This window comes from Stegodyphus dumicola, chromosome 4 (assembly GCF_044657685.1).
Source record: "Stegodyphus dumicola isolate Sdum_Otavi_A_Nest chromosome 4, ASM4465768v1".
Classification (NCBI taxonomy): Eukaryota; Metazoa; Arthropoda; class Arachnida; order Araneae; family Eresidae; genus Stegodyphus; species Stegodyphus dumicola.
The window spans coordinates 193,369,947-193,388,561 of NC_140771.1; the positions used below are offsets into that span (position 1 = coordinate 193,369,947).

The 18,615-nt window shown below is 32.4% G+C and overlaps 1 protein-coding gene across 3 annotated transcripts in view; it reads right to left on the reverse strand.

Annotated features, from left to right (window-relative positions):
* LOC118203827 (choline/ethanolamine transporter flvcr2a-like) overlaps positions 1 to 18,615 on the reverse strand; it is a 93,344-nt gene that overhangs the window by 2,920 nt on the left and 71,809 nt on the right. For all 3 annotated transcript variants that reach the window (XM_085815887.1, XM_085815888.1, XM_035376119.2), the window contains 4 exons: positions 17,757 to 17,824; positions 14,102 to 14,205; positions 11,301 to 11,411; positions 7,114 to 7,219 (listed from right to left, as the gene is read on the reverse strand). In XM_085815887.1, the coding sequence (XP_085672013.1) occupies positions 7,114 to 7,219; positions 11,301 to 11,411; positions 14,102 to 14,205; positions 17,757 to 17,824 (389 nt within the window). The remainder of the gene's footprint in view (positions 1 to 7,113; positions 7,220 to 11,300; positions 11,412 to 14,101; positions 14,206 to 17,756; positions 17,825 to 18,615) is intronic.

Sequence of the window (18,615 nt, forward strand, 5' to 3'; positions counted from 1 at the left end):
ATGAACCAACATCTAGAAATACACCAATTTACAATACCTATTACTCATTCAATGTAATAGACTACAAAAACAGTGATTTGACACAAACTTTACTGCATAAAAATCATGCTTGGAATACTTCTACCATATGTGACGAAATCTGAAAACCTCTGCTAGTTCGCAATTTTCAGTAAAAGTTAATCGACATATCTGGCTTCGCGCTTCTATGACCTAACTTCGAAAATGTGCATACTAAGCTAAGAGTCTGTAATGCTCAAATTTACACCGGAGATTATTGTTTTGCTGATGTGGTTATACAATACTAGCGTATTTTGAGGCAACGAAGTATGTTGTAAACAGCTTTCTTAGCTGAATGTGAAATCAACATAAAACATACCATCTTAAATAATCTATGTTAAAACTATTTATTACACAGGTCTCAAAGTACTATAATCTCACGCTACGTCCCATAAGAGGCTTTGAAGTGATTTGCGTATACCTTAGTGCAAGTGCTCCAATTTAGTATACATATAGTAATGCCCTTGATTTTGCGGGCCTGGACGTTTGTCTCTTCAAATGATATTGGAAGCCGTTTCTAAGAATAATTTTTTTCCATTCTACATGCGAGCACTGAAGTGATGAATGAAGTGTATGCATTAAAATTTCAGTTGGGTGTGGCAGATTCTGAGAAAGAGTGGTGTTCATCATGTGCGAGAAAAAGTTGGTAAAAAAGAAAATGTTTTTTGGTTCTCTACTGTATGGAATGATTATTTTTTTTTTCATATCAAATTCAAAATTATTAGCAAATTCTACTTATCGGTTTACCACGTGCACGATTTTGACTTTCGTTGCTTCTTTCCACGTGGCTATTGGTTTTCAGTATTGGATGTTTCTCTCCTTTTGGAATGTTTCTGTCATATGTTGATGAAAATTGTCTTCATTATTTATTGGTGTTTTTTCATGTTATAAGTAATTCCTTTTTTGTACTTTCGGGATTATAAATCTTGTTTCTTTTTCTAAATTGTCAAAAATTATAATCTCTCTGGTTAATTAACTCTCTTTTCTTTCATTTACTTCAAATGTAACATCAGTTTTGTTATAATTGCACTTGTGTTAAAGCTATACATTTTGTAACCGATATAAATTCTATGAAAACATAATCAATCAATCAATTTGCAATCATTCAATCAATTGATTTACGTTAGAACATTTTGCATTAAAGCATTTTTGAATTGATGTAATTAGAAAATGCTGTAACTGTACAAGCTTGTAATCCATTTTTGGAATAAAGTAAGAAAGTTTTCTGTAGTAAGAAATAGCCATGAAAAGTTTCAAAATGTGTTACCCGACAGCACTATCTAATTTCCTATTGATTGATCCGCTAAGAAATGGCACTAATCACCGATGGCTTACTAGGACAGTGTGAAAAGGACTAAAAGATTGTGTATTAGAGAAGCATCAAGATAGATGTTTTCCCTGCTAATTCATTTCTAATGGTACGAAGAGCTAATTTTATTGCTGCATCACATCGCAATGTAAAGTTGCACTTTCTGCAACCTTGCATCACTTCTTCGAAAGCATTTGCCCTATTGAAACACACGTAGGGCAAATGCTTTCGAAGACTCCTTTCCCTTTATTTTTCTTCTTTCTAGGCATTTCTTTCTCCTGATGAGGAGGGACCTTTAGCTGCCCTCGAAATCGATTGAGTGTTTCAATATACTTCCGCTAAATACAAGGTTGTTTTTACGATTTTGATTGTCACATTAGCGTGTTTCTCTTCTAGTCTAGTTTGTGCTATCAACCGGCATTTTCGAAAATATTTTACTCTTTATTGTTTTACCACGTGACCATTTTATTTACTTCTTTCCACGGGGCTATTAGTTTTTCGGATTTGGTTTATGCTATCAACCGGCATTTTCGAGCAAATTCTACTTATCGGTTTACCACGTGCACGATTTAGACTTTCGTTGCTTCTTTCCACGTGGCTATTGGTTTTCAGTATTGGATGTTTCTCTCCTTTTGGAATGTTTCTGTCATATGTTGATGAAAATTGTCTTCATTATTTATTGGTGTTTTTTCATGTTATAAGTAATTCCTTCTTTGTACTTTCGGGATTATATTTCTTTTGTTCACTGGTTTCTTGCTTGTACCCTTTTCACAATATGTCCACTGACAGGAACCGATTTTGTAAGTTACGCCTTAAGCGTACGAAATTCTTGAATCATCTACAGTTTCTACTTAAATGCAAACATCAAAATATCATTCCCAAATTTATACATGTGGGAAATGTAGCCTTAAAGCTTCCGTTCACGTTTCAAAAATTTTGCATAAATTCAAATTGGCACTTCTTCGTCATATTATAAGGGACACGCGCAAACATTTACCTAAAATTGAATTTGAATTATATTACCTCCATTTAAAAATTGTTAATTCTACTGAAAATTTTTCCTCATTTGAACATACATCCTGGTCTAGAACCGATACCGTTTGTCAACGGCATAAAAATGTGCTTATTTCTAAATTCCTTAAGCTCACACACCAGTCGAATAGTCCCACCTATCTAGCTAATCTTCCCACTGTAAACGCTAACCCCATCGTTAATATTTCCAATAGCAATCTTTCGGAGGATCAGTTAAAAGTATTAAAATATAATTTCAACTTTTCAAAGAAATCGAAACCTTCAATTCCTCAAATCATCGCCCCTATAGAGAAAGCCTTTAAATTCTCCAAAATTTCGGAGACGCAGAAGGATACAATCCGCCACCTAATTACTCATAACGTTAATTTTAACAACAAATCTTTGGGTTTGAATCTTAGCAAAAAGGAAAATGAGATCTTACGTGAAATTCATTCTGATACTAATATCATTATCTCTAAATCTGATAAAGGCGGACAGATCGTTGTTATGGACAAACACACATATATTACTGGAGTCTCTAAACTGATAAGTGAAGGCCCATACTGCTCGATCTCTAAAGATCCTTCAACTTCGGACCTCACGAAAGTTAAAAGTGCTATCAAATCTTCTCATATTCTGCCAACGCAGTTGAAGAAATCACTTATTCCACCTATTACTAATTGCGCTAGGCTTTATGCTCTTCCAAAAGTCCACAAAACCGGTATTCCTTTTCGACCAATTGTTTCCAACATCGGTACTGCTTCATATCCTTTGGCAAAATATTTAGTTTCCAGATTTTCTCCTCTACTTGCTAACAATATTCACACTGTAAAAAATTCTGTTGAAGTCAATGATAAACTTAAAAACATTTCTCCACTTCGTTTCATTATGGTTTCATTTAATGTCAAATCACTGTTTACTAATGTTCCGGTCGAAGGAGCACTAAATTGTCTTGAAACTAGGCCTCAGGAATTTCACTTCACACATACTGAAATTAATGAGTTGATTTCGCTTACTAAAGTCTCTCTGAGTCAAACCCACTTTGTTTTCCAAAATGCATATTTTCGTCAAGTTGAAGGATTGGCTATGGGGAAGCCTCTCAGTCCGGACCTTGCTGACATTTATATGCACTATTTTGAGATGAAATTATTTGATAAACTATCTTTTTGTCTTTGGATTCGGTACGTTGACGACACTTTCGCACTTTTTGACGGTTATAAAGAATATTTATCCAAGATTCTATCTATTATGAATTCAATTGATCCAGCCATCCAATCCACTCTTGAAATTGAATCCAACAATTCCCTCCCCTTCCTTGATATTCTTATAATCCGCAATGAAACTGATTTTAGCACTACTGTGTACCGTAAACCCTTTGCAGTTTGTTTACCACGCCATGCCAAGTCATGCCACCCTGTTAAGCAAAAAATGGCTTCTTTTTACTATTATGTATTCCGTGCGCTTAAGGTTTGTTCCTCTGAATCTTTACTTATTATTTGAATGATGACCAATGAACTTAATTATTTGAGAGCAGTTGCGATTGACCCTGGATTTTCTCCCGTGATTATTGATAAAGCCGTTAAAAAATTTTCAGATTCCCATCAAAGAAGACATTCCACTGTTAGAAATAATATTAATGACCTTGTCGTGCTACCGTTTTATCCTTCTGTTAGCTATAAAATTGCACGGATTCTCCAGAAATTCAATTTTTCAAGTCGATTTTTCCCCTATTAATAAAATTCACCCTTCGATTCTAAAAGATTGCGTTTCTGTCTTGAATTCTTGGAGAATTTATAGTATATCGTGTCAGTGTGGTTTAAGATATATTGGCCAAACAAAAAGAGCGTTGAAGTTTCGTATCAAGGAACATGAATCTTATGTCAGAAAAGGCGAAATCAACAAGTCTTCAATAGCGTATTATAGTTGGACATTTAACCATAATTTTGACTTTGGGTCTGCAAAAATTATCCAAAAGGCTTCTTCCATAGGTGAATTGGATTTTCTTGAGGCTTTTCATATTCACAAAGATTTAGCATGTTTAGTTAATGATTTGAAGTCCAATCCAGTCCTTCCTAATGCCTTTAAAATTCAGCTATCTTAATTCAGTTATTTTTGCCGATAGATGGCGTTAGCTCCTCGCGTTTGGTACTACCAGAGGGTATAAAAATCCGTTCAGTGTTTGCATTCCATTATTCGAAGTTCAGATTTTGAGCGTGAAGGAGCAGTTGCCCCTCTCTCCCTATTTTTAACTTCGCTATTTTTTCTTCTCCTTTGTGTTACATGTTTGATCAGATAGCCTGGCTCAGTAAAAGTAGGCGGCCAGTGTAACTCTGATTAAAAATCCGGTTATAACCACGTGCAGTGCTGATAAGGACCACGTGTTTCTGAGACTCCTTCCCCTTTATTTTTCTTCTTTCTAGGCACTTCTTTCTCCTGATGAGGAGGGACATTTAGCTGCCCTCGAAATCGATTGTTTCAATATACTTTCGCTAAATACAAGGTTGTTTTTACGATTTTGATTGTCACATTAGCGTATTTCTCTTCTAGTCTACAACGTGTGGTTATATTATGACATAACCAGACCTTGAGTGGCACAATCAACACAGAATTATCTTGCTGCGAGTGGCAACGTCTTCAACATCCTAACAACCACTTTTTTAGACCCTCATTCATCATTAGAGACACCATTGGAGACAGATACACACGTTTCGCGAATGGCCCAGATGCTGAACATGACGTTGTTATGTGGCTACTTTACTAACCTAAAGACTTGAAAGCAGTAGGTATTCTCATATATAGAATGAGATAGATGTGTTAGTATAAGTTAGAATCATGTTAAAAAATAAAAATGATTGCAATATCAGTATTTTAAGCATTTTTATTTCTGCAGCAATTTGTTCACTATTTTATTCATTCCAATGCTGTTTCTCTAAACTGAACTAAAACTTAGTGGAGTAAAATATCAACTATCTAAATCAACTTACTATGAAAGAACGTAGTAATCTTACATTTTCTTATTTTTAGTGTAAGTTTTGAAGAGGCTGGTTCAATTTAACAGGTATTTTTTCAAAGATAAATAAAAGTTGAAAAAGAGCTTACGCGGCATATTTTGCTATAGGTCTTCAATTAAATAATTATTAATATGAATATTAATGCAGTATAAGGGGATCGGTCAATGAACGTAAGCGAGTATTAACGATGGCTTCAGAAGTTCTAAGCCGTAAACTATAGCCTAGAAGAAGAGCCTCTTCCTTAAAGATCTGTAGAGAGCTCTGCGAAGACGTCCTGTAAACCTTGGTGGAACAAATTCCCTAAAAAAATATTAGGAATTAGCAGAGGATATTAAAAAAACTGTATTTATCTTGGGTAAAATAAAAGAAGTATAAAAAACGCATTATTTGTGAAATTAACCCATATTTATTGACTACCCCGAGTATGCATTCAAGTACAATTCAGATTTTGATAATCGTAATTGAGCTATTAACTGGACATGGTGTTTCTTAATAATGTTAATTAATACATATATGGTTTATTAATAAATTTGATGTTTATTAATGAATAACTTGATACATTGTTTATTAATAGATTTCATTTCTGGTTTAAGAATTGAAAGTTTCTTTTGGCCAGTGTTTTTTATTGCTTTTTTGTTATGTGCATTTATATATGATCACAGGAGTGAATAATTCGATAATAGCAAATAACTTGATCAGTCAGTCAGTCAGCTTCTCTTGAAGTGTACAGAGTATTCATGTGTAACGTAAAGTGATTCTAAAACTAATTCCAATCCTAAATTAAACAGTTTTTAAAACTCAAGTCACACTACTTTCCATATATCTGTTAAAGGAGTAAAATTTATAATTAAAATTTTGAAAGAAATGTCCTTATGAAGTGTACTCAGTGGTTTTTGATTGTTCTATTTTCACAAACTTATTTCAGAATTTTATAAGAAAAGTTTTTTATTTAGCCTCTTTTATCTTACATTGTCAAACAAACAACATTAACTGCCAATGTTTAAAACATCAGCTTCATAATTCTTTATTAATGTAAGATGACTATTTTATTTCATATCAAATTCTTGTTTCATTTTCGAAATTTCCAATAATTATAAACCCTCTGATAATTAATTCTCTCTTTTTTTACATTTAAACAAAATACGTATTCTTAATCACAGAAAATATGAGCATAATAGTAACTTCCCTGTTGCATTTTCTCTCATAAGTAAAACTTACAATATAGACTTATGAGTTAGTTTAACACCTTTTTCATATTATACTTTTTAAACTGCCCCAATAAAAGTATATTAAGTATGCTCTGTAAGCAAAGAACGGAACTTATCTGAAATATTTTAAGAACTGCTTTATCTTAAACGGTCTTTCATTATATCTTAATAAATTTAACGTACGAAATTATTTGGTCATATATTTTTCGTAAACATACGACATTAAGTCAATAAAATTTCCTACTTAGCAAATAACTAAAACACAAAAATCATTGAAGTAAATTTATAGCAAATCCTTGTTTCCTAAAAGACACTTTTTCAAGTTTATGATTGACTCATAGGACTTTTAGGAAACAAAACACTTTTAGGAAACAAGAAAAACAGAAACTCATTATTAAAACAAAAGCATCATCATTTCATTCAAAACCTTCGCACTGATAACAATTCATCTAAAGTTGGAAGATACATTTTGGAAAACAAATCAGGGTAAAATACATTTTGGACAAGAGTTTTATACCTGAGTGGAAGCGTTAAGTAAACTAGCCGACATTGCTTCTGATTCTGGGTATGTTATTTCTGCTCCAAAATCAAATCCCACGGGAAGATAGCCAGTCATGATAAAACTATAAAGAAAGAATTCTTAATTTTTACTTCAATATAAATTATTACTTTTACTAATGGTCCAAATAAGCTTTGTATTTCATCAAATGTCGATATCTGCAAACTTCCGAGTATTATTTACTACAATGAATTGGGAAAATAAGATGAAATTGTAAACTTTACTTAAATCAAAAATTATATAATAGAAATAATTGAAGTATTAAGCCAAAAATTATTATACTGGAAAACCAAAGTATTTCCTTTCCTCTGGTAATATGGGCAGTTTATTAGGGCTTACATTAAAATAGCATTTTATCTTAATTTTCTGCTATTTCAACTAGTTAATAAGCATTTACAAATAACAAATATTACATCAAAAAATATAACTACTGTTCACTTTCCAAATAAACTTACATAATCCTTAAAATATATTTATATACCAAATTCCAATTAGCACTATAATAATTGCTTTAAAAAACTGGATCCATTAATTGCTGCAAGAAAACTATTGAAAGCTCTGATGATGATTAACTAAATAAATTAAATTTTAAATAAAATGTAAGTAAAACACTAAACATTTGTTTAATATTATTTCTGCATTCAGTATCAAGAACTAAATAAAATTTGAATTTCCTAAACGCACGAAATGTTTTAAACTATTATTAGTTTCAGAATAAAATTCTGATGATGATTAACTAAATAAATTAAATTTTAAATAAAATGTAAGTAAAACACTAAATATTTGTTTAATATTATTTCTGCATTCAATATCAAGAAGTAAATAAAATATGAATTTCCTAAACGCACGAAATGTTTTAAACTATTATTAGTTTCAGAATAAAATTCTAATGAAATAAAAAAATTAATGTTGAGGGTATATTATTTATAGCTTGAGATATAAGTGATCAGAATTGTATATTGTCTCATACAATGAAAAATAAACAAATACAGAAAGAAATTTAGCGCTCCGAGAATCTACTGCAGCAGCTGATTCCTGTCTATGTGTCCCTAATCTTGAACAAAAATTATATCTTCAGAATTTTTATGCCTGAGGTCGAGAGCACTACTTCGATATGTGATTCAGTGCAATCGTTTTAATATGTGTATTTCGATGTGAAAAATGGCTTCGGAAAATTCATCTCTGATAATTGTTGTGAAGTGCATAGCCGCAAGGTATATTGATGACAGTGTCTTAACTTTGTTCAGTGTTGGTTGCAATTATGCTGCTCATGGGAAACAGGAGAATTACTTAACATCCCACAGCATGTAGAAGCGGATATTGTCTTGTTCATAAGAAGCAATAGATATTGCCTAAAATTAGGTGAAAACCTTAAACTCTCGGTGATGTGTCGTTATATCATAGTAATGTATATCATAGTATGTGTCGTTGTATCATAGTAACATATAATTTTGCGCTTAAGAGAACTAACGTATCAAAACCCAATTATGCCTACTTTTGCTAATAGAAATTCATTGCAACCTGATCAATGCATCCCTCCAATTAACATTTTTTTTTATAATCTTCGAAAAACGATGATGCTGGGAAGAGGAATGTTACTGATTCTACGAACTGCTTCGTAACAGTACGTACCACAGTAATCATTTATGTATCCAATATATTATTTTTGACCCCACAGTGGACTACAGTGACTCATATGCGGAGGATAGTGTTTAATACTCTTATGTGTATTAAATGGCCACAAACACAAATGGTATTTTCAGATATCTCCCAACGTATAGTGGCCGCTCGGTGAAATACTGATATTAGATGCAGGACATTTCTCAGTCATCTTCCATGCGGTTAGCGAAGCGGTATCTCCACAAATTCTTCTGCAATAGGTTGTTCATCTTGCCTGCCTCTGACCACTGACAACATCAATTTACGTGAAAGTAAATTGCCTTCTATCAAACGCAGGCATTAAATTGTACTTTAGATTTGAAGTTTCCTGTTCGCATGGTGGTAGAAAAGCTGGTTACCATAGCCTTAGGCCCGGCTTAGAATCCGGGAGAAAAATACGGATTTTCTAAATATTGTCTAAACAACTATAATGGCTAATCCAACTACATGTGCAACCACTGAGCTCTTGGCCAAGAAGAATTTGAGGACGTAATCTGATGTTTTGTCAGAAAGGCGAGGTAAGAACAACAGAACTCCGCAAGTATCTTTATAAAGAATCAGTCACGAAGAAATTCATAACAAAAAATTCTGATGTGAAACTCCATGATTTCCTTGCACGCTTTACGCCCCATGATTAAATTATACGCTTTTCTTGCAACATTTCGTTTAAACTTAGTTCTCGAATTATTCTAACTTGAAAAACCGATCCCTCGAAGCAAGTTGAGAATGATACCAAGAACTGCAAATATTGAAATTAAGTATCCATCTCAATTTTTGTCGTACGGAAGTCAACCTTCGTATAATTTATTTTTTCACAACTAGTATAAAACTTTTCCAACGTGGAGAATACATTAAAAGTTAGATTTCGTTATTTGTGAAAATTATTTTTATTTAACATTACCCAAAACCTGAATATTTTCGTCATTTAAAACACTCCATTAATTTAAAGTATAGGACTACGACCAAAGGCCGAGAAAGGAATTTAAGCCTTGTAAGAAGATGGGTATAAATATATGCATGTTTGGTACTGCCTACTGCAATAGAAAATAGAGGTACACAAATAAATATTACAGCAGTCCCATATAACAAATTTCAACGTTCTACAGCTAATCTTGAGTTATTCGAGATGCACTCGTACATGCATATGTACGATGATACATGCATACGTACGTGTAGAGCGATGTCTCGAAATTCCCAATGCATTTAAAATCCCTTTCACAATTCGTGTTAGAAAAAAAAAAGAGTCCTTTGCGTACAGACGTCACGAAAAAACATTCTCTAAGTGGATGCGGGAGCTGTCAAAATGCCTATTTCCTTTGAAATATGATACTTGAAAGTTTTTGCAATTAGTTTTAGTAATTGAAAAAATTACTAAGTAATAATAAGTTTTTGCAAATAAGCAATAATTAATTAAGACACAATAACACGCAACACAAATACTAATTCAGAACTCAAACAACAAAAATCAGCGTTATATTTTCAAATTTTCACAGGAATAGTTTCGATGGTTTTACTGAACCACCATCATTTGCGCTTTTGCAGCTGACGATGGTGGTTCGGTAAAACCATCGAAACTAGTCCTGTGAAAATTTAAAAATATAAGGTTGATTTTTGTTGTTTGACTTCTGAAGCAATGATTAGTTTTTGCAAAGTTTTGTTTTACTTCGTACAAGGAAATAAAAATTGCCATCTTCTGCTCTAATGGCTGTTGCTTGAATCTTCTGCTTTGAAAGCTCTAATTTCTGACGATATTTTATGACACCTCTGGCGAAATATCGATAAATCATTTAAATATTATATCGTGACAATCATAGTACATAAATACTTAGAGTTCCCCTTCAAATGTATGGTGTCATATTGTTTGCATTTTACGTATTATCTATCATCTTTTCACGCAGTATGTGGAAACTTAATGAACAACATTATAGATCAATCCCAGGTTAGAATAATAATTTGAAATGTGTTTGGAAGTTGAGTAATTTTGTATAGCTAAATACTCTAAGAAGCCTCCTGACCTCTTTAAAATACTGGGACTTATTACTATTCAAATGTATTTAATAATTATTTCTAATTTTCAGAAGTGAAATCAATAAAATATTTCACTTAAGTATAAAAAAATTTCATAAAAATTTTCATTTGGTTAATTAACTTCATTCAATGATTAGTTTAAACTAGGCTGCATTTTTCTTCAATTCACCGAGAGATGTTTGATTCACCATTCAACTCTAACCAATAGTTTATGAACAAAAATCGGGCTCATCATACATTACATTATTAAGAAAAAGTCCATAAGAAATTATCTGTATATGAATTTGGTATCAGTTTATCAATTTCAGCGCTTTGAACAATTTTTTCACTGTCATTGCAGGATTTGCATATTTAATTACTGCTATCACATTTTTATTATCCACTCTTCTTTTCTCTAGTTGTTACATAACTGTATTCATTAAATATGTCACACAGAACGAAACGTTTATAGCACTTACCCCAAAAGAGTAAATAAAAGAAACTGTATCCAAATAATATTCAGTTGAATGAGACCGGTGTAGGCAATTAAAAGTAACAAACTCGTGATAAATGCGAATAGTGATATCTCTCTGAAACAATAATATATGAGATAATTAATATTACATTAGTGCAATACAGTACATAGATAACTTCAGAGTTGTTACATGAGCAATGGGATTGTTGATTATCATAATAGTAATTAATCAGTTAATTTCCGAAAAAGAAGCTCGCGGACTCAGATAACATTGCAAACAACATATTCTAAAATCTTCCAAGAAACGAACAAGAATTGCACGTTTTTGTTTGTTCATTATTTCAGCAACCCATTACCTAGTTATGTACATTTTTGCCACATTTTGTTTTCATAAAGTAGTGTAGGATCTGCCTGTTCCAGAACCCGTAAATCTGTCAGATGGCTTTCTTTCCTCAGAAGATTTTTTTTAATTTACCACCTTAAGGAGATGTATAGCTTTAATCAAATTCTTCTCCAATAAAAAGAATGTGATTTAGAAAACATTTCGCCACCGTTAAATACTTCGTAAAATACAAGCTGTGCTCTGTATAGTATTCAGGCATAGTTACCGTCTCACTGGATGTAATCAAGAATTTGGCTTTAAAATCTTCATTACATAGTCTAAATTCCGAACCCTAAAAAGATGTGACTATTAACTATTTTCTATATTATTAATAGAACACTTAATGCGAGACATTAAAATTACTTTTTCATAAATAATTATATAAAGGCTATGGTCATCAGACTCTACATTTGAGAAATGTGGCTTCATAAAATGGCATTCCAAAACTTGATAATCATTGGGAATGCGTAGTGATCTCACGAGTCTGCAGTCATGGCGACATATAGCAGCCGCGTTTTATCAAGCACAAGGTAAATTAACAAAACTATGAAATGTTAGACCGATTGGAAGACAAATGTCAGCTTGAGATTTTATATATTTTAAAATACATGACCATGATTAAAATTCAAAATTACGCCAAATATATCAAAAGAACTAAGAAAATAAATTAACTCATTGTAGTTATCAACAGTAACTTTCTTCTAAAACCTCATTCAGCACGATATAAGATGAAGCTATAGGTGGTTGAACAAACTCGGATTTTTTTTTATTGGAAAATCTCTAATCCGACATGCAAAGGTATTTATTAATTTATTTATCCTTTCACCACTTCGCCATTAAATGGTTCTACAGATTGAAAATATCCTGGTTACTGCCAGTCTCTCGTTTGCTTATTTTTTTTTCAATTTTTCCTTTCTTTTTTTCTTTTTTGTCTGCCTGGAAAATTGGTTGAATAGTCCATCAACAATTTTAGTTCTTTGTAATCTATTAAGTAAACCTACTGGATTTCCGAAGTCATCGCTGTGAATCTTTCAGGAGTTGTCAAGCATATGAGTAGAGCAAAAGTTTCGATGTGTGGCATTTCTCAATCGCTGGTAAATTTCCATAAAAGGACATATAAAACGTCATGTTATCTGCAGCCACAGAGTAAAACATGTAATGCATCGGTGACTTTTGAAGCAGCCTACCGTCAGCAAGTCCTATGTTACAGGCTACTTAGGATTTGATACACTAATGTTGCAATTTTATGCCTCTTTGTGTTACATTTTAAAGCCTATTTCAAGGGCTATCACATTCTTTTGTTCTTTATTTTTGAGCAGTTGTTTCTAAAGGCTTTTGTTGAATGTGTGAAAAACTTTCAAATACTGATAGCACAACATGCATATTAAATATCGTATGAGCTTCTAAGCTCTGCTTGTTATCTGTCGAACATGCGATGCTCTGCATCATATCATTCAAGCAATACTCACTGCCATACAACAAGTATACCGACTACCAAGAATGTAATGAGCCTTTTAACGTAAAGACATTTTAATTCATAAAAGCAGTATGTTTGCCATTCTACGGCTGCATAAATTCGCGGTATACTCGCGCGCGAACTACTTTTATTCTTCCAGTACGTATATTCATTTCTCACAATTCAAAGGGATAACGAAATGACACATCGTGCACCTATTTTGTTCACTTGTTTGACTACCCCTGAAAGTTTCCTGGCGATTGTCCACGGGTCCCATAGTTTTTCTTTAAGATGAAACCTTAACTGTGAATTTAACTCTCCTTAAAAAGTTCGGTTTCTAATTAGGTCTCACCTGCTTGGATTTAAGCCTTCCACTTAGTATGTCTGGAAGCTGAAAATATATTTCAAAGGGTGATTTCAAATCATTCTTACAACGGAAATTTTATTTCCTAAGAAGACTAGAGGTCTAACCTGTCCATGAATTTTTTCCGATTTCTAATTCTAAATTATACTGTTTAGCAGTTAAAAGCAGAATTATCAAACTCTGAAGACATTCTTAATAAATAACTGTAAGTAGGATTCTCATTTTCGCTGTCGTTTTCCAGTTCTTCATTGATATAAAATACCATAGGAAAAAACCTTTTACGTTATGTATTCTTCCAGTACTGAATATTCTTAATTCCAATACCAAGTACTCTTACTTCAGCATTAACTTAGTACTCTTCATAACAGTTTTTCATATGAATCACCTTTTGCTCAACTGTTGATCGGCGAGTCAAAATACATCATTCGAAATCTTCAATAGTGCACGCAAGCATCTAAGCATGGATGTTGTATCCCAATACATACTTACAAGTTTCACGATTTCTTATATTACTTTTGCAATTCTAGTGCTTCTTGGAAGAAAGTGAAATTATGAAATATTAAATATAAATTCTAGTGAAAAATACATCTTAAAATTTCTTACTTAAATTTGTGCGTTTTATCTAGTAGAGCACCTAAGAGAACTGATCCAATCATTCCAGCGAAGACCATCAGGGCACCCATCCACCCAGCATCCACTTCCTCGCCCTAAAGTTCATGCCATTATTTACAAACAAAGAATGAATAAAAAATTTTAATTTATATATATATATATATATATATATATATATATATATGGGGGGATGTATTAATCAAACATTATTACTGAAAAGTTAAAACTGATTACGTTGGTCTCCAAACATTTAGATTTATTGCTCAAGAGTGGAGAATATTTACTGCGATCTGCAACGTTAATAACATCTTGCATACATACTATAAACATTTATCAGTTTGTCATCCCAACATTTCAAGTCTTGTCATTATCTATATATATATATATATATATATATATATATATATAAAGAAGAAAATATGTGTGTTTATTCGCTAATAACTCAGTCACTACTATAGCTGTAGTCACCAAACTTTCTAGATTTCTTTTCAGGGTCCCGAAAAGGTCGACGTCCACTTTTTTCCACAAAAAAAAAACCCTAAACCAGAGATAATAATTAAAAACGCTTAAAACGGTAATTTTCGGCCTCATTTTTCCGAGTGGCAACAGCGCTGATACCAGCAACAATGTCAACAGTGATATATTAGCAACAATGTCAACAGTGATATATTAGCAACAATGTCAACAGTGATATATCAGCAACAATGGCTGCGTGCCATTGTTGCTGATATAATGAGAGAGAATCAATTTATTTAGCTATAGAAATTTTTACATGGGTTCCATATCGCATCAGACTGAAAAATGTATGACTATGAATCGTATTTTTTGCTCAAAATAATCATGTATTTGTTTTATGTTTGCTGACCCAAATGGCAATTCCATACGTCATATGGGTATATATATATACCTAGAATTCTAAGATTACGTAGTCAGTTGTGGTACAGGTATTGAAGATTACTTTGTTTCTTTGGCATTTTTATGCATTACAATGACGCATCATATTTCTTATGACGTGTAATATGCTATTATAATTTTCAAATGATGTCATCAGTAAAATAATACCTTGCTCTCAATCTAACTTAACTGGTATCGGTTACTTCCGTTAGTGCTAAATAAATGTCGGCTTTATATTATTCTTCGCATTTTCTGTTTACTTTATGTTTGTTTCTTCAAGTAAGTAAGAAACCCAGCTGTTTAAGAGTAGTGCAATAGTTGCAATTGACAGATAATTCTCAGATTGAAATCTTATCATCTCAGAGTAAAAAAAAAAAAAAAATAGTATTTCTTTTTGAATGATTGTAAGAATTATCTTTCTTTCAATCAATTAGTTATGTAAATTTCTTGTATTTTACATATGTTTAATTTTCGTGCCTTTTTATCTTGTACTAAAAAAATTGCAAATATTAATAATCGATTCCAGATACGAACGCAAATGCACTCCTGGTTTATCTATAGTATTCTTTGTTAGGGTGACTTAGTATACATTGCTCAAACAAGTAAAATCTTTAAATTTCGTATCAAAGAGGACGAAACTTCCTTTCAAATAAACGAAATTTATACATCGTCAACTATTGGTTAAAAAATTATATTTTTTGTTTCTCTGCAGCCAGAAGTGTTCGAAAAGCGATTTCAGTTGGCTGATTAGATTTTTGCAAGGCATTTATTTCATTTACATAAAATTCTTTCAGTTCTGGATAATGATCTCAATTCTTATCCCTCTTTATCATCCGCTGGCACATCAGCGGCCGAGCGGTCAAGTCGCTGAAGACCGGTAGTTCGGTCCGAGGTACGAATCCGCGAACGGGCTGGCTGCATAGCGATTGTGTATGCCTTAGATAGTCCTCTACGAAAGCATCCCTCTCTTTAGGTAGAGAGCCCTTGATGCTTTGTCATAATCACATAACCGAACCTAATGATCTGCTTTTCAGAAATTAATTGCTTAGTTACTCTGTGCTCATTTTTTTTTCAATAGATGGAGCCAATGATATCGTTTTCTATCATTTTGTTAAAATTTCGATTTGTTTACTGTTGTGCTAAATAAAGTAAGCCCATTTCATTTTCATAATGTTTGTCTCCGACTCTGAAGTGAAAGGCTCTAGTTAATCTTCGAAACTATTACTCTGCATATTTGTTCAAGTTACGTCAATTCCTGTTGACTGATAATAACTTCTTTAACATTTCAGATCGATTAACTCTGTACAATGTCGCAGCTGTTTACCTAAATAATATCTTCTCAACCGTTCTTGACTTAACTGCCACTCCTTGCTATATATGTATCAATGGATGTTATTGCTGCACAGAAAATAAAGAGCAGCTAAATAGAAAGATTTAAAATTCTATAAATAATAAAGCTTATGGTTAAACTAAAAATAATATCCGACACAATACTTAAAGGATTGGCTCCGTCGAGACAAGAATACACAAGTAATTCTAACAGTTTTGCAATCTAGCTGATAAGCAGTTTAACACCTGAATGTTCGCACTAATTAATTTTAATATCCACTTACCACAAGCAAGAAATCTTTGAGTTGCAGTGGAGAATAAAAAAAGAACAGTTACATAATAATGACAAATGAGCTTTTCCAGCAACTAATTTCTTAAGATCCAGTAAAGGTTAAAATTAAAAAATCTCAATACTTAACATCATTCTGCTTTAAATGAAATTTACAAGAGCTTCTGGGCTAATAGAAATTCTCTGGTGGATCCCCAGAAGCGAGAGCACAATGTGAAAACTTGAAATTTAAATGAAATATAATTATCCTCAACGGAAATATTCTTTTAAATATAATTTGTATGTTTAGTATAGTTGTATATGATTCTTTGATGGAACTGTTATTTCTTTTCTTTAAAAAGGTTAGATATTTTCATAAGCAAATTCAATGCAGTTTTTTTAACTTGTAGGCATTATTTTAATTTTTAATAGTTATTTTTAATTTGGAAATCCTTTCCTTTAAATTCTTGTTTCCCTCCCACAACTCCCAGAATGAGATTTCAGTATCGCGTTTTATGTAACCGAAGCAAAACCAGATTTATTGGGAAGTTCAGTAACTTCCATAGAAGAGCTCAGAAGTTCTCAGTACAGTGTGTTCTGTCTTCGGGTCTGGTAGTTGCTTTAAGCATATCTTACTACGTTCAGCCGTTCGTGCCTGTTAGTATTCGTCAGCGAGGTTTACGGGCCAACTCTGTCAGTTATTTCTGTACAGCTTCGGCTAAGTTTTAGTTGTAAGGGTTGTTGTAAGAGTTGTCGAGAGGGGCCGACTATTATTATTTCTTTCGGAATAAAAGTGTATTTTAACCCTTCTTTGGACTTTATAGTTGTAAGAAGACCATCGAATAGTCACAAGACTCTTCACCAAATTTCTAGTAGCCAAAGACACGTAAATTAACTAGAAATTTATAGGCTCTTTTTAATGTAATTCATAAAAAACATTTTTACTCGGAATCTTTGTTTTGATCTTCCCAACAACTGTATGTTCCGAAATACATTCTTGAAAATTCCACAGCAATAAATATTGTTTGAATGTATAAATGTATTTTTGCAGATTCATAACTCATGCAACAAGGATTTTTTTGGGAGGGCGGAAAGGGCAGGAATAAACTAAAGAGAATGTAAATTTTTTCAAGTATTAACAATTGAATAACTTACCGGAAAATGAATCAAAACCATTTCATTCATTATGGTAGACATGGCAAAGTATGAACCAGTTATCAGACCTAAAAAGTTGTCGACAAATATTATAAATAAAAAAAAATATTTCAATCAAATTTAACTTTGGACAAAGAATAGTAAAAAAATTTCATACAATTACCATAAGATATCCTAATACAATAATCTGTAAACTTATTTTTAGCTGCAATACAAACTAATATAACGTACTAAAAATAACATAACATCGTCATAGTAAACACATATCTCCGCTGTAATTCTTAACAAAACAACCCACATGAAATTCCCTGTTTCCTGCATAAGTAAAAATTTAAAATTATGCTACTTGATCCTGTCTTACATTAAGACATATCAAGCTTATGTAAATGAATTAAAATGTAACAGTGATATTCCTTAGAACGTCATCTAAATTATTGTCTCACGCATATTCAAGTGAATTTACATAAGAACAAGTTAGTATGCAGGTTAAACGCCTGTCTCCTCTTTCCATATATTCACTCATTATGCCAAGGACAACATGCAGTCCCCATAAACAGAACTACGAGCCCATCTGTACTTCTAAAAAGTCCAAATGCATTTGATTACTTTGTTGTTTTTGTTGCAATATTGTTTATCCATACTCTTGTGTTCTTGACAATTGAATGAATACAGAACCGATACTAGTTTAATCAAATTTATTTCATTAAAAGAGACACTTCACAATTCTGGAACTTTCCACAAAAATAGCCATACAATTCTTCATAGTAGCGATAGTACGATTAGTAGTTACACTTCAAACTACTAAGAACGTTAAACACAACGGAATGCAAAGCGTATCTAAAGAGCAAGATAACCCGGA